Here is a 20,395-nt window from a genome sequence, read left to right as displayed (position 1 = left end):
CAGCACAGATAGCTACAGTCTGTGGCTGTCACAAACTTTGTCAGCGTGTTAGCGCAAGTCCAGGGATGACATCAAGAATGCATCCTATAGTATACTAAACCAACAGAGCCCAAAAGTAGTGCTAGCATTATTGTAAAAGCAAGCTCTCATCAGTATACTAACCATATATAACTCAACATAAGATTGGTATAATTGGATGTAAAGCAGTCTCTCAATAAAGTCACATATAAAAGAAATGAAAGATATGATCAAAATAAACCATATAAATACTAGAAAGGAAACCAAGGCAGACATAGTTTACAACACCTATGCATGGGAGGTGCCGACTTCCTAAGGGGTGTGTATTAAGGGATCAAGGAAATACATATAGTTATTAAACTGGGACATTGGTTCAAGCTTTATACTGCTATAGGGGTAAAAATGATTCATTTCAAACATAAACAAAATTGCACCTCATGAGAACTACCTGCCGATTGGTCAAAAAGAAGTTTTCATTATCAATTGGCCCAATCAGCAGCATTGTTAGAATAATTTCGCCACACAAAAAAATTATTTGCAAAGCTCCATTCTGATTGGTGATTAAAGTGAAGATATCATGTAACTGACCAATTAGAGGCAATGTTACATCGGCAGGTAGTGCTCAGGGGGTTAAGTACATTTAGATCAATGTACTTCATTATGCTGGTCAAAACTGAATTCCTATTCCTGTATATACCACTGTATACAGCTAGGGGGTAATGGTTAATTCCCATTCATGTATGAAGGCTTTACCTTCCTGATGACCAAGGAGTTAATAGCCATATAGATTCAGTAAACAAGTATTAATGGCCTCATGGTTACTTGCAGTATAAGAAAGCCAAAGCTAAAAGCTACAACATACTAATATTCTATAACGCCAAAGTCTAAGCATCCCCTTTTAAAATAATTCTTGATTTTAATAATAAGAAAAAATAATAATACGCTACATTTATAAAGCGCCCCTATGTCGAGATCCCCGACCATGATTCACTCGTTAAAATTCATAGACATGACAAATGGACAGGTTGACAGAGAAGAGCCTGAAGATTACTACATACAAAAAGTCACGTAAAACAATTTCACAGGAGAACATGATACATTAATGTTTAACAACTTAACATTCATGTTACTTGATACATGATTCAAACATAATTTACTCCTGGGGTATGTCAATTAATAACAGGTGATTCCATTGTTCCTTTTTTTTCATATCTTTCCAGAACATGCAGTCTGATGCAGGGTGTAATGCACTTGGGTGCTTGCAGTTAACTTACAAAAATCCGGAAATTTACAAAAAAATGTGCAGAAGCAAATTTTGACTTGACAGAATGTTATTGATTGCATGGCCATACAGCTTTAGCTATCATTTATAAACTCTTGAATATGCACAATCAAACGTTGCTATTCGCCAACACGCAAAAGCGATGCACAGCTACTGATAAACATGATAAATAACCTCCATCTAATAGCACAATATCAACACGCAAGTCATGGAAGTTCTTAACCTCTATCCATCTATACCCATTATGACAATTCTCCCATGGGTCTGGATAAAGATCAAGTAAGAATTGTTTTCCTCCTGGTAGCTGACAGCATCCCACAATATTCCTTCCTACATCCTAGATCTTATTGAATTTTTGGAAAATTTCCTAAAATCAGAAAGTTTAGATTTGAATCAAAACAGATCTCCCTAAACAGAGCAAGCTGGGTGAGCAGTAACAGCACAATATCAACACGTAAGTCATGGAAGTTCTTAACTTATATCCATCTATACCCACTCATTATGACAATTCTCCCATGGGTCTGGATAAAGATCAAGGAAGAATAGGTTTCCTCCTTGTGCCTGATAGCATGCATTCCACAGTGTTCCTTCCTACATCCTAGATCTTGTCTTTCAATGTACAATGTCAATCTCCATTCCTCTTTGTTTACTTTAAGGCCATTGACTTATAGTTCCTGTCAGTGTTGAAATAGAAGTACCATTATTTAGAGGTACTTTTGGGTACTTGATGTTACTTTTTGTGGGTTCTTTGTGGGTATTTTCAATACTTTAAATATTGGGTTTTGCCTGGCATTTAGCTATTTACCAAAATAAATAAATAATCGATAAATAATGCTTAAAATAGCTTATTTACCACAAGGGGTCACATTCTTGTGCATCTGTGCATCCTGGACCCCTTACTTTTTGTTTTGGACTCGTTAAATTACAAGTTTAAACTGACCAACGGGTCCGATCAAAACTTCATGGACCCCTTAAATTTTATGATGCACAGTAGCTTTTGTCATGTAATTCATTGCCGCGTTGTTAATCAAAATTGTCATTGTCGATACAAAAAAGGAACCAATTATGACACAGAAAACCCAAGAAATCTTTCGAATAGAGCGTTCAAAAATCATAGAGTAATCGGTCAATACAATGACAACGCAATAACAATAACATCAAGCTTGAAAAGTTACGATGTATTCCTTGTTGCGCATGCGGACCCATTAGATTCTCACTGGACCCCTTAAAATTGGGTTTTGCAGAAAAAATCAACTGGACCTTTAACATTTTTGAGCTTGTGCTACCCGTGTTTACCACCCCTTAATTTGAAAACCATAGCACCATCCATGTACATGTAGCCTATAAAAATTCAAACATTTTTCAAAAAATAAACAAGAACATAGATTTGTTAATCTCCTAAAATAGGTGGGGAAAAGACTTCTTCGCTATGATTTAAGTTTTGAATAGACATAATTGATTTGACATAGTAGCTATTTTTCTGCATATGCAAGTCAGCTACCTTAAGGGGGTACTACAAACCTGGCCAATGTTGTGCCTATTTTTACATTTTTCTCAAAATTATAGCGCATTGGTGACAAGTAAGATATGTATATTATAGGGGCAAGAACTACAACTACTGCACTGAAAATTCAGCAACTCAAGGCAAGCAGTTATTGATTTATTGATCAAATATTGGTTTTCCCTCATTTTTGACTGTAACTCCACAACTGTTGTCTGTGTTGAAATAAAAATTTCCAGTGCAGTAGTTGTAGTCCTTGCCCCTATAATATACATATCTTACATGTCACCAATGCACGATCATTTTTGAGAAAAATGCAAAAATAGGCACAAAATTGGGCAGGGGTGTAGTACCCCCTTAACGGGCCCGTCATTTCATATTCTGTTTTATGCCATTAAAAGAATTATTTGCTTTATGTCATGACATCTTCTTGTCTTACTCTGCAGGATTGGAAGGACATCACTGTTGTGTACAGCATTGTGTATATACTGAATTACCATCTTTTCAGTCTAAGGCCATCTTATTTTAATAGTTCGTCTCAAAGCCCTTCCCAAGTTAAAAATCTAATGCAGAATATGGATTTTTTAGAGTTTCTTTTTTTTTTACTTTTAATTTTTTTAATCTGTGAGACTACCTTTTTGACAAGAATAGACCACCTTTTCATCTCTCAAGAGGAGGTTTCACTGTGGTTAAGATGAAGTATTTTATTGAAATTTAGGATTCGGGCTATTTTGACGCGGGATTTGGAAAAACAACAACTGAATAACGTGCAAAAAGCGGGCGATTTTACTAATGCCCATGGGGCTTATTAAATTAAGATTAATTCATAACCTCATTAATATACGCGAAGCCTGTAATCCAATCAAAAGAAATTGATTGCCTGACCGCGCACTAATTGCGAGGTCCTTAATAACTCACAATGACTCGGACGCGCAACAATGACTTTCTGATGCTGGCGTGCGTGTATAAGCTACGCGTTATGGCAACGCACACGCCTACGTGATGCCGTCGCGCTTCTGTGATTGGTAGCTCTTGTTGTCGGCGCGAATGTTATATTCGCCTGGTTGATTTTTTTTTGTAGGGTAGGTTACAACAATGATTAAAACTGGTTATATTTAACAGCGTTTTATGGCATAAAATAACATAAAATGTCATTTTGATTTGTTCAAAATATTAGATACGACGGTAATGAATGACAATAATAACTTTGCACCATCTATTTTGAGGTCATTGTGTGAAATTGTCGGGTTATGTTTTGGGCCTCGGTATTTTTCCTCGGGAGCTACCGCTCCCTCGGAAAAATACCTCAGCCCAAAACAAAACCCTCCGATTTCACACAATGACCTCAAAATAGATGGTGCGCAGTTATTATTGTCTAAATTAAGATGGCCTTATAGTTATACCCCATTTGAAGTAATTTCTTGTCCTTTGGACATTCAATCCACAATTATTCCACATAATTCACTTATCCGGATTTTTCACTTATCCGGCCAGTGCTTGGTCTCACATGACTGGATAAAAGAAGTCGAACTGAAATATAAACTTAAAATGGACCCTATTTGAATACTAACACTATGCAGTTACCACTAGGGTGTGTGGACAGATATGTAATGTTAAAGGAAAACATAAATTTCCTCTTGTCACCCCGTTGTCATGTCGCTTTCCGTGGGAGTATCTTCAACTTCCCACTCAGCTTTCTGGATGGACCCTTTATCTTCTCAACTCAAGGTCACAAGAAATATCAGTCTCGTTTTCTTTCTTTCATTTACATATCATTAGAAGTTAAAATTTCACTTCAGTAAATGGGTATGGGAGTAGAACTGATTATTATTAGCCAAGGTTTTGTTCACTATATTTCTGAACAGAACAATTTTTCTTTGGGTGTACTTTTATGGAGCATACTATTTTAGTACTTTGGTAAACTATAGCAAATAATTTTCTAAATTTTCTAAATTTTCTTAGTCCATCAACATGCATGATAGTGTCACTTCAATTTATGCATGGGTTTAATACCAAGAAGGTATAATTGCTTTGCTGATTTGGAGGGAATGCATACTAATTTTTAGAAAACATGTTTTAAATACATGTATATATCTCAACTTTAAACAATACAATTTATTTTTTTCTAATGAAAGAATAATTAAACATATATTGCTCATTCATTTTATAACTACCCCTGTTAAAAGCGAGTTGACAGCAACTGGAAAGTTTCTTGAGGATCACTGATAAGCAAGCAATACAAAGTGTCTTTAAAACAGCCTTTGTATTGGGAATGATATAAGAATTGCTAATTTCTTGTAACATGATTTCCTGGGGGTAGCCTCTGTTCCTTCTTTTTTTCTTCAAATATCATGATAGTCCTAAATCTATGGGAATTTAATGATGACCCCCCCCCCCCCCCGGGACTCTACCAAACCAACTTTTTTAGCTTCCTTTTATGGTCCAGTAACACATTCAAGATGTTAACAAGAAATAATTCCCGGCCATATTCAAGGTTAAAGGTCAACACAGGGGTCAAATTTCAAAGTTACTCGAATCTGGTTAACGAACACAACAAATTATTTCTCTCATTGCAAGGATTCAGAAAAAGTATAATTTGACCTTTTCTGTCCATACAGGTCACCATGCTTATAATAAGCTTTTTAGATTGGCTTGATCATTTCATTTGAGCCTTGTACTTTTAGCTTGACTTGAGCTTTTTTTTTTTGAGTCTAGTGTTTTTTTAGCTTGGCTTGAGCATTTTGCTTGAGGATCCAAGCATGTGATTACTTGATACTCTAGGTCAGTAAACATGATCAAGGTTTGATCTTTTCCTAGAGAATTCCTTAAAAAACCTTTTCATAATCATTGTTTCATGCCATATAACCAGATGTGTTAAATATATTTGCAAGCTCAATTGTTTTTACATTTCTAACATGAACACCTACAATCAAGCAAGCACCAGCATCAGAAATAAGAAGCTAGGCCTAGTTCTTCTTATACCCATGGTTCCAAGGGATGCGGACTGATTCATACCATTTAAAGAATATTTCCGTAGCTACCAGGGCCGTGTCTAGACAAGCTAGTACCAACAAATAGCTAATGGATATGTTCACATGTAATGTCTTTGCCATTCAGTAAGCATAGGGTCCGAGTGATAGTAGTGTTATGGTTGGAATGAAGGATACAAAAAAAGAACATGTTGTGGGAAAAATGATTGCTTTGGCATGAATTTCCCAAAATAACTTTTTTTTTCACAATATGATCCGAATGAAGGCATACAAATCCGCAAATAGATTCATCAGGATTGTCCAAATATAAAATGTTCGTAAACAAATCCAATAAAAGGTGATGTTAACATACCTCAATGACGTTTCGTGCTGTATCACAGCACTTTCTCAAATTGAATGATCAGCTTTGACCTTTCTCGTCTGTTGCTTCTTGGTAGCAGACGTAGGTGGCGCTGTTAGCAGCTGATCATAAATATGCGGAAGGAAGTAGTTGCCACAATCCCTGTTGAGTGTATTAGCCTGCCCCCTCTTTCTTATCCATATTGATTCACGGTTGTTTGATGTATATAGAATTGGCTTCATTATTAACTAAATGCAAACTATAGATGGCGCTATTTATCTTAAACCATATTTCTCTATTTGTAAGAGGTAGGTGATTAATACTGCCATTAAAACAGCTGGAATAGTTGAAACAAGCAACAAGGAAATTTTATAAGCATATTTTATCAAACTATAACAGGAATTATTTGTATTAAAAGCTTGAAAGAGTAATTTCCAGTAACTAAATAGCGCCACCAATTTTGTCATTAATAGGCACATTTTATATCCGAAAAAGCTTTAATAAATGCTATAAAGGTGAATAATTTTGTAAAAGTGGGGAAATTAAAGTTGCGAATGACTCAAAAGCATCTGTATACATTAGCATGATATTGCTTCTAGCTGTTTAAGCCTAAAATTAGGATGTACATTATGTCTTGTTTGAAAAACTAATAAATGATCCCATCAAACAACCGTGGATTCCTTTATGTGTCTCCTTTTCCTATTGGATTCAATGTCTCTTATTTTGGCTTCATCCCAGCCTATCACATGATTGTCTTCAGCAACGTGGTCTGTGAGAGCGGATTTCTTGGGGGCGCTTTCAACAGATGTTTTACGTTGGGCCCTAGTGTATGGTTTCTCCGACGCCAACTCAGATTCAGTTTTATGTTCTTTCATGCGTATCCCGAAAAGTCTTAAAGTTTCGCCGATATATGATTTAGGGCACCCTAAGCAAGGAATTTCATACACACAGTCGGAAGTTGTTTTGGTGTCACGTTTATCCTTAGGATGGACAAGATGGTTTCTCAATGTTTTGTGAGGTTTGAAATTCGCTTGATAGCCGTGTTTCTTGAAAATTCTCCTTGTCTTTTCCGAGAGACCCTGCTGATATGGGAGGCACACAAATCCCCGGCTTTTGGATTGAGATTGACTATTGACTTTTGGTTTGCTAGGTTTCTGAACTGTTTTGAAAGCCCACTCCGGGTAGCCACACCGTGCGAGAGCTTCTTTTATTTTAACTTCCTCTAGCTCTCTGTCTTTCTCCTCGGTGACCACTTTGTCTTTTCTATCCATGAGAGTCCGAATAACACTGAGTTTGTGTTGTAAAGGATGGTGGGATTGGAAATGCAGATATTGATCTGTATGTGTCTTTTTTCTATAAACAAGCAATTTGATTGAACCATCTGGTTTCTTGACAATGAGAGTATCGAGAAATGGGATTTGCCGATTTTCTTCTGTTTCATAGGTGAACTTGATGTTTCCAGTTTTGTCTATTTGATTAAGGTGCTCCTTCCTTCCGCATATTTATGATCAGCTGCTAACAGCGCCACCTACGTCTGCTACCAAGAAGCAACAGACGAGAAAGGTCAAAGCTGATCATTCAATTTGAGAAAGTGCTGTGATACAGCACGAAATGTCATTGAGGTATGTTAACATCACCTTTTATTGGATTTGTTTACGAACATTTTATATAATTGAAGGCATACAATTTTTCATTAAATCATTGCCAGAGACAATGATGCAATTCATACAAGGGCACAGACATTTCTTCTTCAAGAAATAACACACAATTGCTTTTAGCAAGCTTTTATGTCCATTTTGTTTACACACCCTATTTCCTCGAATAGTCGTCCCCTTCAAATAAACACCCCCACCACTTTTTCAAGATGTTTAAAAAAATGCTGATATTTCCATGCTATCTTGTGTAGTAAGCTTACCAATAATAACTCTAATAAACGCCACCCTTATGGAAAATGCAACGTCCCTGGGGGCATTTAATTGAGGAAATACGGTATCTGCTTTACATAGAGAACAAGGTCTTTGCAGGAAACAAAGTTAATGTTTTTGTTGAAACCACACAGTATTAATAAAACATAGACTGGTATGCTGTTTACCTTCTGTTAGGATACTTTAACCAATCCACTCAAAGAATTTCTCGGAAATAGTAAGCTTATGTGGCTGAAATCTTGGAAAAATGTTTAAAAAGTTGAGACTGATACCTTTTTCAGCCTGCATGTATTCTTTAAGTTAGTAACTCCAACCAATTTATTCCCAGAATATTTCAGATATCAAACAGTGTAGCTATCTTCGCAGCCATGCACATATCAACTTCCTAAACTCTAGGCTTCATGCATGGCTTACACTGCGTTACCCAATGCATAAATTGCATACACTGATCTTACTAAAGCAGAAGTATACTTGCACCTCAAGTGTAAATCTACTCTTTAGAGTAAGAGACACATGAACACACCATTTTGGTACTGGTCCCCATCTACATATATAACGCCCAGGTTTGTACTTTCAAAGACTCCTGTCAGAGTCAAATACCCTATTTTGATGTAACAAGAGTCAAACACCCTTGTTTTGTGTTCACCTACTTCAAGTACGACTTCAAAAGATTTGTTTAATTTACTTACTGAGTTGAAATTGTTGCATGCACAAATCATAAAGAAATTTAGCAACCTTCTAAAAGATATTAGAGATATGATGATCAATTTATTTATGCTCTGGTTTGAGAACCATAAAACCTTCCAAATCATTAATGAGCAAACAACACCTATTCAGGTCCATGTACACTGTCTACTAGATTGATTAAAGCTGAATTTCGATATTCTATTTAAAATCCATACACCCCTATATCCATGACCTTAATCTTCCACATAGGGAGTGAGAATTTCAAATGGGCCATTCAGGTAACACTTGAAATTCACACTCAGATTACAGTCAAGTCTTCCAAAGGGGGCATATAAACGTCAACTGGAATCGCCCATTTTCACCCAGTGACTGACCAATAAACACCTGATTTTTGAACAATCAGTTCAATTTGCAAAGCAGCAAACAGCTACCTGATCAGTCAAAATTCAATCAGTCATCACTCAGTGACCTACAGTAGTGCAAGCTTACCTTCAGTCATTTGTCAGTCTTTTCAAATTAGTCAAGGTACTACCTTAATTTGACACCTGATAAAAATAAGTGGAGTGTGAATAGACTGATTCATACCTCAAACACCTTCAAGGCACTAATAATTGAAGCTATTTAAAGAACTAGAGCGGTTCTCGGCTTTCACGGTTCTCAGGTTTGGCGGTTATTAGCTGATGTTGGTGTTAGATGGAGAGTGGTATTGTTTGGAAAACGTGTGTGGTTGTAGCTGGTTGTATATTGTTTCTGTTCAGAACCTTGTGTGTTTGGACGAGTCGATGGGTGGGGCATTTGGTAATATTGGGAAATTAGACTGTTTGGTTTTGAATATGGAGAGATGACATAGTTGGAAATTGCTATGAAAGTGTTTACAAAAACATTTAAAGAAGAGTTAAATATTAAAATGGATACAACAATAACATAATATAATTGTAGATTGTTTTTCGAGTTTCGTCAATTGATATTGACTTATGCTATGGTTTTATTACAAGGTGTAAAAACAGAAGTGATACAGTAGACCTAGGAAGAAAAACATCATTTTAAGGTCTTTTACGCTTTTCGGATTATGTTGATAACTGAACAGGCCTTTCAGGAAGTAATACAACATATGAGCATGGACTGTTAACATGGTTAAAGAATATATGAAAATAAGTTTTTTAACTTTTTTAATTACCCCAATGCAGTGTATGTCTCAAAAATTCTATTACTATTTTAAATTGTCATAGGTTTTTTACACTTTTAAATCATGAAAAAATAGAAAATGTCAGTAATTGCCGTCATATATATGTGTTCCTCAGTCCTTTGTTTAAAGAAATATGAGGAGCTCAATTATTTGTTCTCCTGGAATTATTCAGGAGCTCAACTTTTGAGCACCTAAAATTGCACCCTAGGGTCAAATTTCAAACTTGCTCAAATTGTGTTCAATACCATTCCAATGTATTCCTCTGGACTCCCTCAAGCATTCAGAAATTGTATAGTTTGACCTATCTAGGACGTACCATTCTTGAGTCATAACCAAAAAGGTCAAATGTCACGTTTTTGTCTCTATGGGGATCCAAAAAAATCAAAGTGCTCGATTATGTCTAAATAGATAAGTTTGTGATGCACCAATTGAGCCAATTATGAGCCCCGGGGTAAAATTTCGAACGGCTGGCCAAAATCGCTGCCCCCCCCTCTCGGCCCGCCAAAAAATCTTTGCCCCCCCCCTTTGAACATGCCAAATTTTTGGGATTCTAATTTACTAACTGTAAATGGTCCATGTGTTGCTGAGCCAGGGCTGATCCTGAAGATATTTTGCGAGAATCAATTGATTCTCATATAGAATCGAATATGTGCGTGCGTGAAGCGGCCGGGGTCCAGCTCTGGGGTTCTAGATGCTCTCAGGTGCAATCTGAGTCCTTATTTGGAGCCTCCGTTTCACCAAATTTATGACCAATATTTCAAGAAATATATCCAGAAATGTTCAAAATCTTCATTGTGAAAATGTGTCTCAGTAAATTTTTGTTTCAAAATGGCAATATGACTATCTGAGACGAAAATTGCCAAATGGGTAATGAGTTTTTATTTTTTGCCAATACTTGTTGCAAACTTTATAGGTAGCTTTAGTTTAACTGCCTTAATCCCGCCAGAGTCGATTGCCAATTGTACGATCGATCAACTCTTGTTTCCATTTCAAAAGAGTTGCCTTTGAAACAGACCTAGTAGACGACGCATCTGGAGCCGAATCCATAAATCGGTTCCAGACACAGAATGTTTTTTTCCCTGCAAGTTCAGTGCAAGCAATCCAGAATTTCCCTCCAGTTTTACCAAATTTCCCTCCAGTAGGCCTATGACATATTTCCCATATGTATTCCTTTATTTTTTGGTCAAAAACCAAAAATTTCCCTGCAATGAGCTTCCTGTATTGCCCACTTTTTCCTGCCATGACAGAATCAGTGAATATGACATGATAAAACTACAGGCTTTTACAATATCAAATCATGAAAATTAATAAATTTAAGCTTAACAACTCATGAACCAAGTACAAACTAATCGTGCTATATCCCCTGTTTGAGTCCTGCAGCCATTAATTCCCCTGTATGAGTTCTTTTTGGTGCGGATAAATCTCCTGATATTCATGTATTGCTCCCAAATAAACACACTGCACACACGCTGTCAATGGCAAAATGTCACAATTGTTATACCGACGTGCTCCATAACCCGTTTTGTGATTGGTTGCACAGACGATTTTTCTAAATCGCAAGCCAATCAATGAATGCGACGGCCTGGTTTGGCAGCACATAATTGTTGGCAGTGAAGCGAAGTACAAATTTTCTGATTGGTCGAATAAACTACTAAAACAATGGCTAAGCCAATCAGCGTGCTCGATACATAACAAACAACCAAGTTGGGTTTAAATGGCCTACGATCGAGCAGGCGGTGATGGAAGCGATATCGACAATACGCGAATCAACTTCAAATTTGAGTCTATAAATGTTTTATATTTTTACTAGTAATGGTTCTCGCCGGGGTTCTCTTAATTTATTTTATATTTTGTTTAGGCCTACTTCTAATTAACATATGAATGAAAAGTTAGTTAACTTACGGGGGTGATCCAGAGATGAAACAAAAATTCGTTTGCTAATACTTGATAAAAAAAAGTTAATTATTACGTTTCTGTACTGATTTTGAAATCTGGATGAGCTTCATAGGAAAAAAGAAAGAAAGAAAGAAGATTACAATTTAGCGATTTTATTGTAAACATAGGCCTATAACTAAAATTTGCCGACAAGTCACAATAAATCAGATCTGAAAAGGCCTATTTTTAGACAATTATGAACATTTATTAAGATAAAACGTGAAATTTGCACAGCGAAAATTTTCATATATACCTTTACTTGAAAGACTTAAAATATATCCTTGTTTCCAAGTTTTCGTCTCAGTGATGGGCAATCCTAGTTAATACTCTTTACCAAACTTGAATAATGTCCTAATAACATAATTCAAAACATTGCAAGCAGAGAACGAAGCCTGGAACGAAACATTTTACCATCACAAAATCAGATACATGTTCGAGACATGAGAGGGTGTCACTATGCTAATAGGCTGTAATGTAAACTTACGTCATGCTGCTTGTGAAGGTGGACACGCCGCTAATTGGGCAAACTTTTGCTATGCAACAGGCTATTGACTGGTCAGAATTGTGCCGTCAGATGTGTTTACCAATTATCAAGTCTGTCGGCGGCGTGGAGATATGCACAATAAATTAGTATAAAACCCAGGCGACTCTAGAGCGAGCCAATGAAATCCAGCGACACTTTTATACTTTGGAATTGATCAAAATTGATTGGTTCAATGCTAGTCTGACCTCCGTATAATCTAGTGACCTAGTCTCAGTGTTACCGGGTATGTAGACAAAATGACAGATCTAGCCAGATTTATCTTGGCTCTAGCGCCCATATCAGAGCTCAAAACATCATGAGTACGGCAAACATACACCCATATGTTAAATACCCACCCACTGCAACGCCTTTTAGTGTAGGATAGGTCGGGATAAAAGAGTTGCCGATGTACATAATTAGCAACCAGTATTGGGTGACCGGAAAGCTGTTCAATGCCGTTGCTGCACTTTTGGGTGTTTTGGTTTTTAATTAATTTCTCTGTTTCTACATCCCTGGTACGATTCAAATACAATAGGTGTCATCATTAGCACGCACTTTACATATCCTGAAAGTGTCACTGACCAAAAATACTTCGTTTGTCTGCTTTTTTGTATACAAGAAACACATGAGACATCTGTTGGTGTGTTGTTGTCGTTCCTCCACCCAAACACACAATAAATATATATCTTCCTATCTAAAACACAGCTCACTGAAGATTGAAGGTGTTACTTTCAATGCAGATTCTATCAACTCTCAATATGGGTTATGTCCATTTGAATCAATACAATAAGTTGAGTCTACAAATTTTACAAAGATTTTCACCTCTGCCAACTGGCGACTATTTTGCTGCAATTTTCTGTTTGAGGACTTTTCTGTAAAATCTTTTCATTTCAAACCAACTTTCAACTTTCTAGTAGGGTTATTGCTATCAGAATTAATAAATTGGCCAAGCACACAAAAAAATGGGAGTCTTAGGTAATTTGATTTTAGAGCTTCAGCTTTCTATTTTATCACTTTCAACACAAAGAATTGCACTTTTAAAAATTATTTTTTTGGTTCTTTTTCATGTGTTGTGAATTTTGTTGCAAGGTACATATGTATGTTGTATGAATTAGGAAGCTCGTGATTTGTAATTTATACAGCTTGTAGTTAAAGTAACCTTTCCATGTTTCTTTTATAAATTGCTTTACTGATTATCAGGGATGTAGCTACAGTGGGCGGTGGTGGGCCACAGAGCCCACCACTCAGCTACAATTTTGGCACTGGAGCCCACCACTCAGAGGCCAAAATTGCACCATTTTATAATTTGAATTAGTCAAGAATTTAGTCTATTTTGGCAGAAAATTGCCAAATATGCAAGATTTTCAACAAATAGCACCCAGCACTAAAAATATCCTAGCTACAACCCTGCTGATTATGTATCTTGCTTGATGTGCGTGTAGGGTTTGATTATATTGTATGTTTTGTCCCCCCCATCAAACCCAAGTACAGGGAATAAAATACCAAAGAGAAAAAACAACAACTTTCAACTTCAATGTTGATTTGACATACAGTACCTTTTTATTGGAAGGATTAAATTTGTGACTAAACCATCCTTCATTGTTCAATTTTGATGTAGATATTTGGACAAAATCAACGTCAAATAATCAGACCTAAACTAGAGACAGAAATAGAGGTAGAATTGCAATATTTCTGTATCCAAGAGACATTTGCACTGTTTGATTCAATTTATGCCTACTATGATCATCACTGCAGAGACAAACACAGAATGTTGCATCTGATGTCACTGTCAATCAAACTCTATGGCTTGTGATTGGTTAGTAGCATGTAAAGGGAGCTATCAGTGGCGTAGTGTCATAGAGGCAATCTGAAATTTAAAAAAATCCCATAAGAAAATTGCCGAAAACGGCTTGTGCCCCCTAATCAGAACTTTTGAGACGCTTTACATGTTTGAAGCTGCAAAGCTTGAAAGCAGTGGAAAGGTGCATGCAATTGTCACTGCTTTCTGAAATTTCAATCATCATAACAAATCATAAACCATCTCTAATTTTGCTGAGCAGGTGATGTCCGATGCAACATTGTGAATTTATCTCTGCCGATGACTATACTTAAAACATTCTCACGTAAATCATACAACCTGAAAGATAAAAACATTTATGCATATAAAATGGTGAAATGAAAACGTCTAGAAAAAAAGAAGTTTTCAGATCATTACTAGCAAGACTAATCAATCAACCAACCTTTTTCAACACTGCCAACTTGTACAGGCATAGTATCGAGGATCGTGAAGCCATACTTGCCATCTGTACTGCGCTTCAAGGTGACCTGGGGAAAATAAAAAACAATAGAGAAAGTTTTAGAAATATATTTGGTGGTTTGTTTTTCCTATTCCAATCAGAGACAGGTTTAGGTGAGTTAAGTCACATAGAAAACATTTGTCAGCTGAGCTGACATTAGTCAAGTTGTAACACAGGTGTTACCTGCTCTATTATGTCTAGTTGAACATGTAAGTATGAACCTGTTGCTTATCTTTTAGTAATACATTGGTAAAAGAGTGGCACCTGACACCTTTAGTCTATTCTTGGTCCCAACTCTTCACAATGTAGGGCCCTAATCTGTTTTACAGTATTACAATAATAACAGGCTTGTCTATTCAATGGAATAGGAAATGTGCTCATGTGATGTAATCAAGTTAAATGAGCCATATGGCCAATAATAGTGCTCAACTTCTTTTTCAATTTATTGTTCTATAAAACAACACTTAAATGACCATAACTTAAGAACTGTAAGTCCAATTGTGATGGAGTTTTCATTGAAATGAATCTATTAATATGGCACATACAACAATTTAAAACTAACTTTAGAATTTCCTTGACAAACGACTCATTTAGCTTGATCGCATTACATAATGATTATTTCGTCTATTTTTGATCTTTTGTCTTAAATATAGCAAAGTGAATCTTAGCAAAGGTTGCTTTGCAATATAAGTTTCAGTGTTCACCGCTAGCTAGTAATACCCTGCCCCCTCCCCCAGCTCCCTTTCTCTCTATAACGACTTCCTATTTCCACTGATAAGATTTATGATACTTCCACCCACTGACCACTGCAGTTTGTACACAGCACAGGTTATTCAGGATATTAAGGAAAATTAATGTCAATTATGATTTTTTTATGAATGTCACTCACTCTCTGATTTCATGCATGGTAACTTACAAGAAGAGTACAATGTCAGACCAGGGATCAGCACACGCCCTTTTTAAAGCAAGGAACCAGCCGGGGGAACCAGTTTTAAATTACGAAGTGAATTTTTGATTCTTATGATTTTCATTTGTGCCTTTTGTGAGGAAATTACCTTCCAACTCCTTATTTAGAATTTTATTACCTCCACAAGTACGACTCATTATTCAAAATCATGCACTGTGATTTGTTAAAACGCATCATGTGAAAGACCTTTATAATAAAGTGGCCAGGCAACAAACTTAATGTTCTTCTCGCATAACGTGGCACAGCAAAGCGACACACTATATTAGCGCTGTTACACATCTCCATAAAGTATAACGCTTTGTTACGCATTCAATATTTCCCTAATGCTCACTGTCACTTAATCTTTGGCTACGCGTACGCGCTCCACCTTGAGGTAAACAACTTAAAATATTTCGGCAAAAAAGTGATATTTTCTCTTTAAATCGCACTATTTTGTGGTAATAGAATAGAAATAAAGGGCGCGGCATTATCCTTTTCACCCAAATAATGTGTCCTCGGCAGTAAAAACGTTTAAATAATGGGTACGGCTGCACCTCACCCATTATTTACGTTTTTACTGCCTCGGACACATTATCTGGGTGTAAAGGATAATGTATTTATATAATATTGGATGGTTTTGAGTGTGATACGAGAATATACTGCACGAGCCATGAAAATACCAAACGAGTCCGAAGGACGAGTTTGGTATTTTCATGGCGAGTGCGGTATATTCTCGTTTCACACGAAAAAAAGCCATCCAATACCGTAAACGTTCGCCTAATGGTGCTTTTGGATTCTTAGAAATGTGAGAGCGCCATCCTTGTAAAATCTCAACAGCATTAAGGATACGTGTATGTTAAATTGAGCAACCTGGGCATAATGCCTCAGAAAAAATATCGTGACATGACCCAATACTTTAGGTCACTAGGTTAGTTGCTAGAGCAGCAAATGTTTTGGGGTTTCTTCAGGTATTCTTTCTCAAAGTGCCATTGGACTTAATTTGTAAATCGATTCACACGTTATACCTAACTCATTTTGGTAAATATTTTTATAACATTGTAATTTCTTCATATTTTGTTAATATTCTTCAGTTCAAAATTACACCCTTCTATTGTCTGACCCGTTAGCTCAGTCGGTAGAGGGTGTGCCTGAAATGGTGAATGGTACTGGTTCGAATCTTGATTTCTGTCCCCACTATTATGTGAAGAAGGGTCAAGAAATGTTTTTGGATTTTGTCCCCATTTTACGAACTAATATTGTGAATTTTTTAAATTTAATTTTAATTTTCTTATTTTTGTTTTAGATAAATAGGCACTGCGAACAAACGGCAACAAAAACCGCTGACAAAATTTGCTCCACCTGCTACCTATCAATGCGTGATATATTCCACTACATTTAACAGTTAAATGACCTTTGAAAAATAGAACGGCCTCAAAGTTTCAAATTGTGTAACTATACATTACTTTATTCATTTATGCATTATAAATGATCAGCTATTTTTTCTTTTCTTAAAAGGATCGACCCCAAGTAGATCAGACAATTGATCATATAACTATCAGACCACGAAGTAGTTACGTAACTCCGTGATGGTATCGGAACCAAGCACTGTTTGTATGGCGATCATTACGATCACGCTATTTTGGTATGCCTTTTTGTGTACTGATTGTTTCGATCGTGGTTCATTACTTAAGCGCGTGATCCCGTTGACATAGTAACATTACGTAACTTCGATACCGGGCTTCGATACTGAATAGTTGTTGAGTGCACATAATATGGAAAGCCATTGGGGTATTATTGTGCCTTCCAAAGCGCCTTATAACATGTTCTCATTGTGTTGTGGAATCCTAGCCAGTATTCAATGATAGCTATAGAGGCCTTGCGTTAATCGATTGGCTCCAAACAAAGGATTTGAACCGGTTTCCTCTATTCAGTTGGTCGTTGTATGATTTTGTTCGTTCACTCATTCAAATTTTATTTATATCATTTGAAGACAAATATAGCTAGGGATTATTGGGGCAGAGGTTATCTTTTGAATCCTCTTATAGAGGGCTATCATTTTTTCGGAAGGGGGTCCCAAATTTACAAAAAGCCTGCGTCAATAAAATTGCGCACCCCCTATTTCGGCAACAAAAAATTTATGATCCCAAACCCCAAAATTGTATTGAAATCAGTCTTTTGAATAAAATAACACACTTTCTGTGGTCATCGTGTGACTCCTACATTTTGGTCATAAAACATTTTATGACCCCCTCCTATTATTCTTTCCAAGACTTTATGACCCGTATATTTGGCACCCACCCCCTTTCGAATAAAATGATATACCTCTTATGACCACTGATGCATAGGCAAGGACACTCTGCTTGAATTGAAAGACTTGTCGCACGCGATAGTTCGTCTCACACACATAACAAATGCCTATACAATCAAATAGGTTCATTACAACATTTGATTGAATGGATTGAGTTACTCTAAAATGAAACGATAAAAACAAAGAATCATGAAAAAAGACACATACAAGATAAAATAATAAAATTATATAAACAATGTTAAAGATGAAATCAAGAAAATAGAGAATAACATTTCCTCAAATCAGAAAAAAAAACATTGACAGACATCATAATCTGTCAGAAATTACTGCATGAGATTCGAACCATCAATCTTCTCCACAACTTCTCTTTATCCTCGCACTATAGTCTAATGCTCTGCTCACTGGGCCACAACGTATCAGGTGAATGATTACCGCATTATCATGAACAAGTTTGTTCGATCTTGTTCATAATTGTATGTGTCGATAGGTTTCACCCTTTAACTACACGCACCCTTAATGATCAGTGATAATAGTCGGCTTTTTACAGGGATGGCGCTCTCATTTCCATGAACTCCATAGCGCCATTAGGCGAACGTTTACGGTATTATTATTATTATGTGATATGAAGCTTTTTCGATGCTTTTTGAGTGCCAAAGTATCAAAATAAACATGTTGGTGCCATTTGGAAACCAGTCGTTCGTGTAATAATTTTCATCATGTTTGCCGGTGGTACAGAACAACAAATTGCGTAACTTAATCAACTGCACCTGCTTTGTGGTCTCTCCGCTTGCTTATTATATGCAGCGTAACTCGCTACGAATTTCTCGCGCCAACGGAAATGTGCGCGCCCGTTCAGTATCTAAATATCTTGCACGGTATTACTGTGCAGTATTGAAAATTTGTGGTATAGCTAAAAGCTTCTATATCATAATAATACCCTTTATTTCTTAAATAAGTTCTCATTGTTATTCACAGACTGAACCAATATGCTAGCTATACCTGTTATTGTCACATACCTCATATAATGCTTTTGTGTTCACTCGGTTGAAAATAGTTTGTGTCATTTGGGTGAGAAACCAGGTTCTGGGTGAGATTTTCTACACAATTAATTAATCAACAGCCATTGTGGAGCAAGTTACTTTTCCCTTTTACTTCTATTTTGGCCAAATCCAATACACACCCAAAATCTAATGACATCTCCTTGTACTTTTCAAGATGTCTACCTGTACATGCAGGCTAAACAAAATTGTTTACATCAACTTTTGTTTAGGATATCTCTGGCTGCAAGTATCTGTTTAAGATCTAACTTTCATTAGAGGTATCAATATCATTTCTATCAGACAGAATTCCTTATAGACGAATCCAACGAGCCAAGTCATGGTCAGGATTTGGTCGGCCATATTTGGTTCCCCGTATGCACCAAACAGATGTTGTGAGTGCCCAATTGGGTGGATTAAACCCGCTTAAAATTTGTGTTGTAAACTGTCATCATTCTTTTGTATACGTGTAACACAGGTGATAGAATGCAGTTTATAATACCCTTCAAGGCCCCATCATCTCACATTTTAGGTGAGATAGCTGGGTCCCCGTTGCGGCTATGACTGCCATTGAGGAGTAGGAATGCGTGAAATTGGATTCGTCTATAGTTCAAATGTAGAAATACTTTTTAAGGGGGTACTACACCCCTGGCCAATTTTGTGCCTATTTTTGCATTTTTCTCAAAAATTATAGCGCATTGGTGACAAGTAAGATATGTGTATTATAGGGCCAAGGACTACAACTACTGCACTGAAAATTCAGCAACTCAAGGCAAGTAGTTATTGATTTATTGATCAAATATTGGTTTTCCCTCATTTGTGACTGTAACTCCACAACTGTTGTCTGTGTTGAAATAAAATTTCCAGTGCAGTAGTTGTAGTCATTGCCCCTATAATATACATATCTTACTTGTCATCAAAGCGCTATAATAATTGAGAAAAATGAAAAAATATGCACAAAATTGGGCAGGGGTGTAGTACCCCCTTAAATCAAAATTCTGTTTCAAACATGATTTTACATCATTTTGCTTCTTATGTTAGTCAGGAAATGAAGATTCCATGCAGCCCTTCCCTTTTATCTCCAGGTTATCACCACCTTCCTAACAAGAGATCAAAAGCTTAACAATGATACAAAGTTATCAACGGTTAAAGTACTTACAAGTCAATGTTAAGCCCTATCTTTCCTTTTAGGATTTAAGAATCAAATCTCCTCTCTGTTGTTACATTTTATATCAAAATCCAATGGGATGACTTTGCATAGGGGACATGTGTATATAGCAGCAAGTTGTGTCCTAATATTATGATTCACTTCTTCTATTAACAGCTCAAAACTTCTGGACTTGTTTGTTCAACTAGGCTAAGGGCTCATATTGAAATACCCTACCACGTTTTCACACAGAAAGAAGGCAGGATTCCCCTC

At 36.5% G+C, this 20,395-nt stretch overlaps 1 protein-coding gene across 1 annotated transcript in view; it reads right to left on the bottom strand.

Annotated features, from left to right (window-relative positions):
- The window catches only part of LOC140137800 (uncharacterized), a 571,667-nt gene that overhangs the window by 493,154 nt on the left and 58,118 nt on the right, over positions 1-20,395 (bottom strand). Inside the window, 1 exon segment of the mRNA XM_072159582.1 lies at positions 14,628-14,712. Coding sequence (XP_072015683.1) covers positions 14,628-14,712 — 85 coding nt within the window.

The sequence above is a fragment of the Amphiura filiformis genome, chromosome 17 (assembly GCF_039555335.1).
Source record: "Amphiura filiformis chromosome 17, Afil_fr2py, whole genome shotgun sequence".
Taxonomy (NCBI): domain Eukaryota; kingdom Metazoa; phylum Echinodermata; class Ophiuroidea; order Amphilepidida; family Amphiuridae; genus Amphiura; species Amphiura filiformis.
The sequence above is the reverse complement of the archived record's forward strand: the minus strand, read 5'-3'. Positions and strand labels throughout refer to the sequence as shown.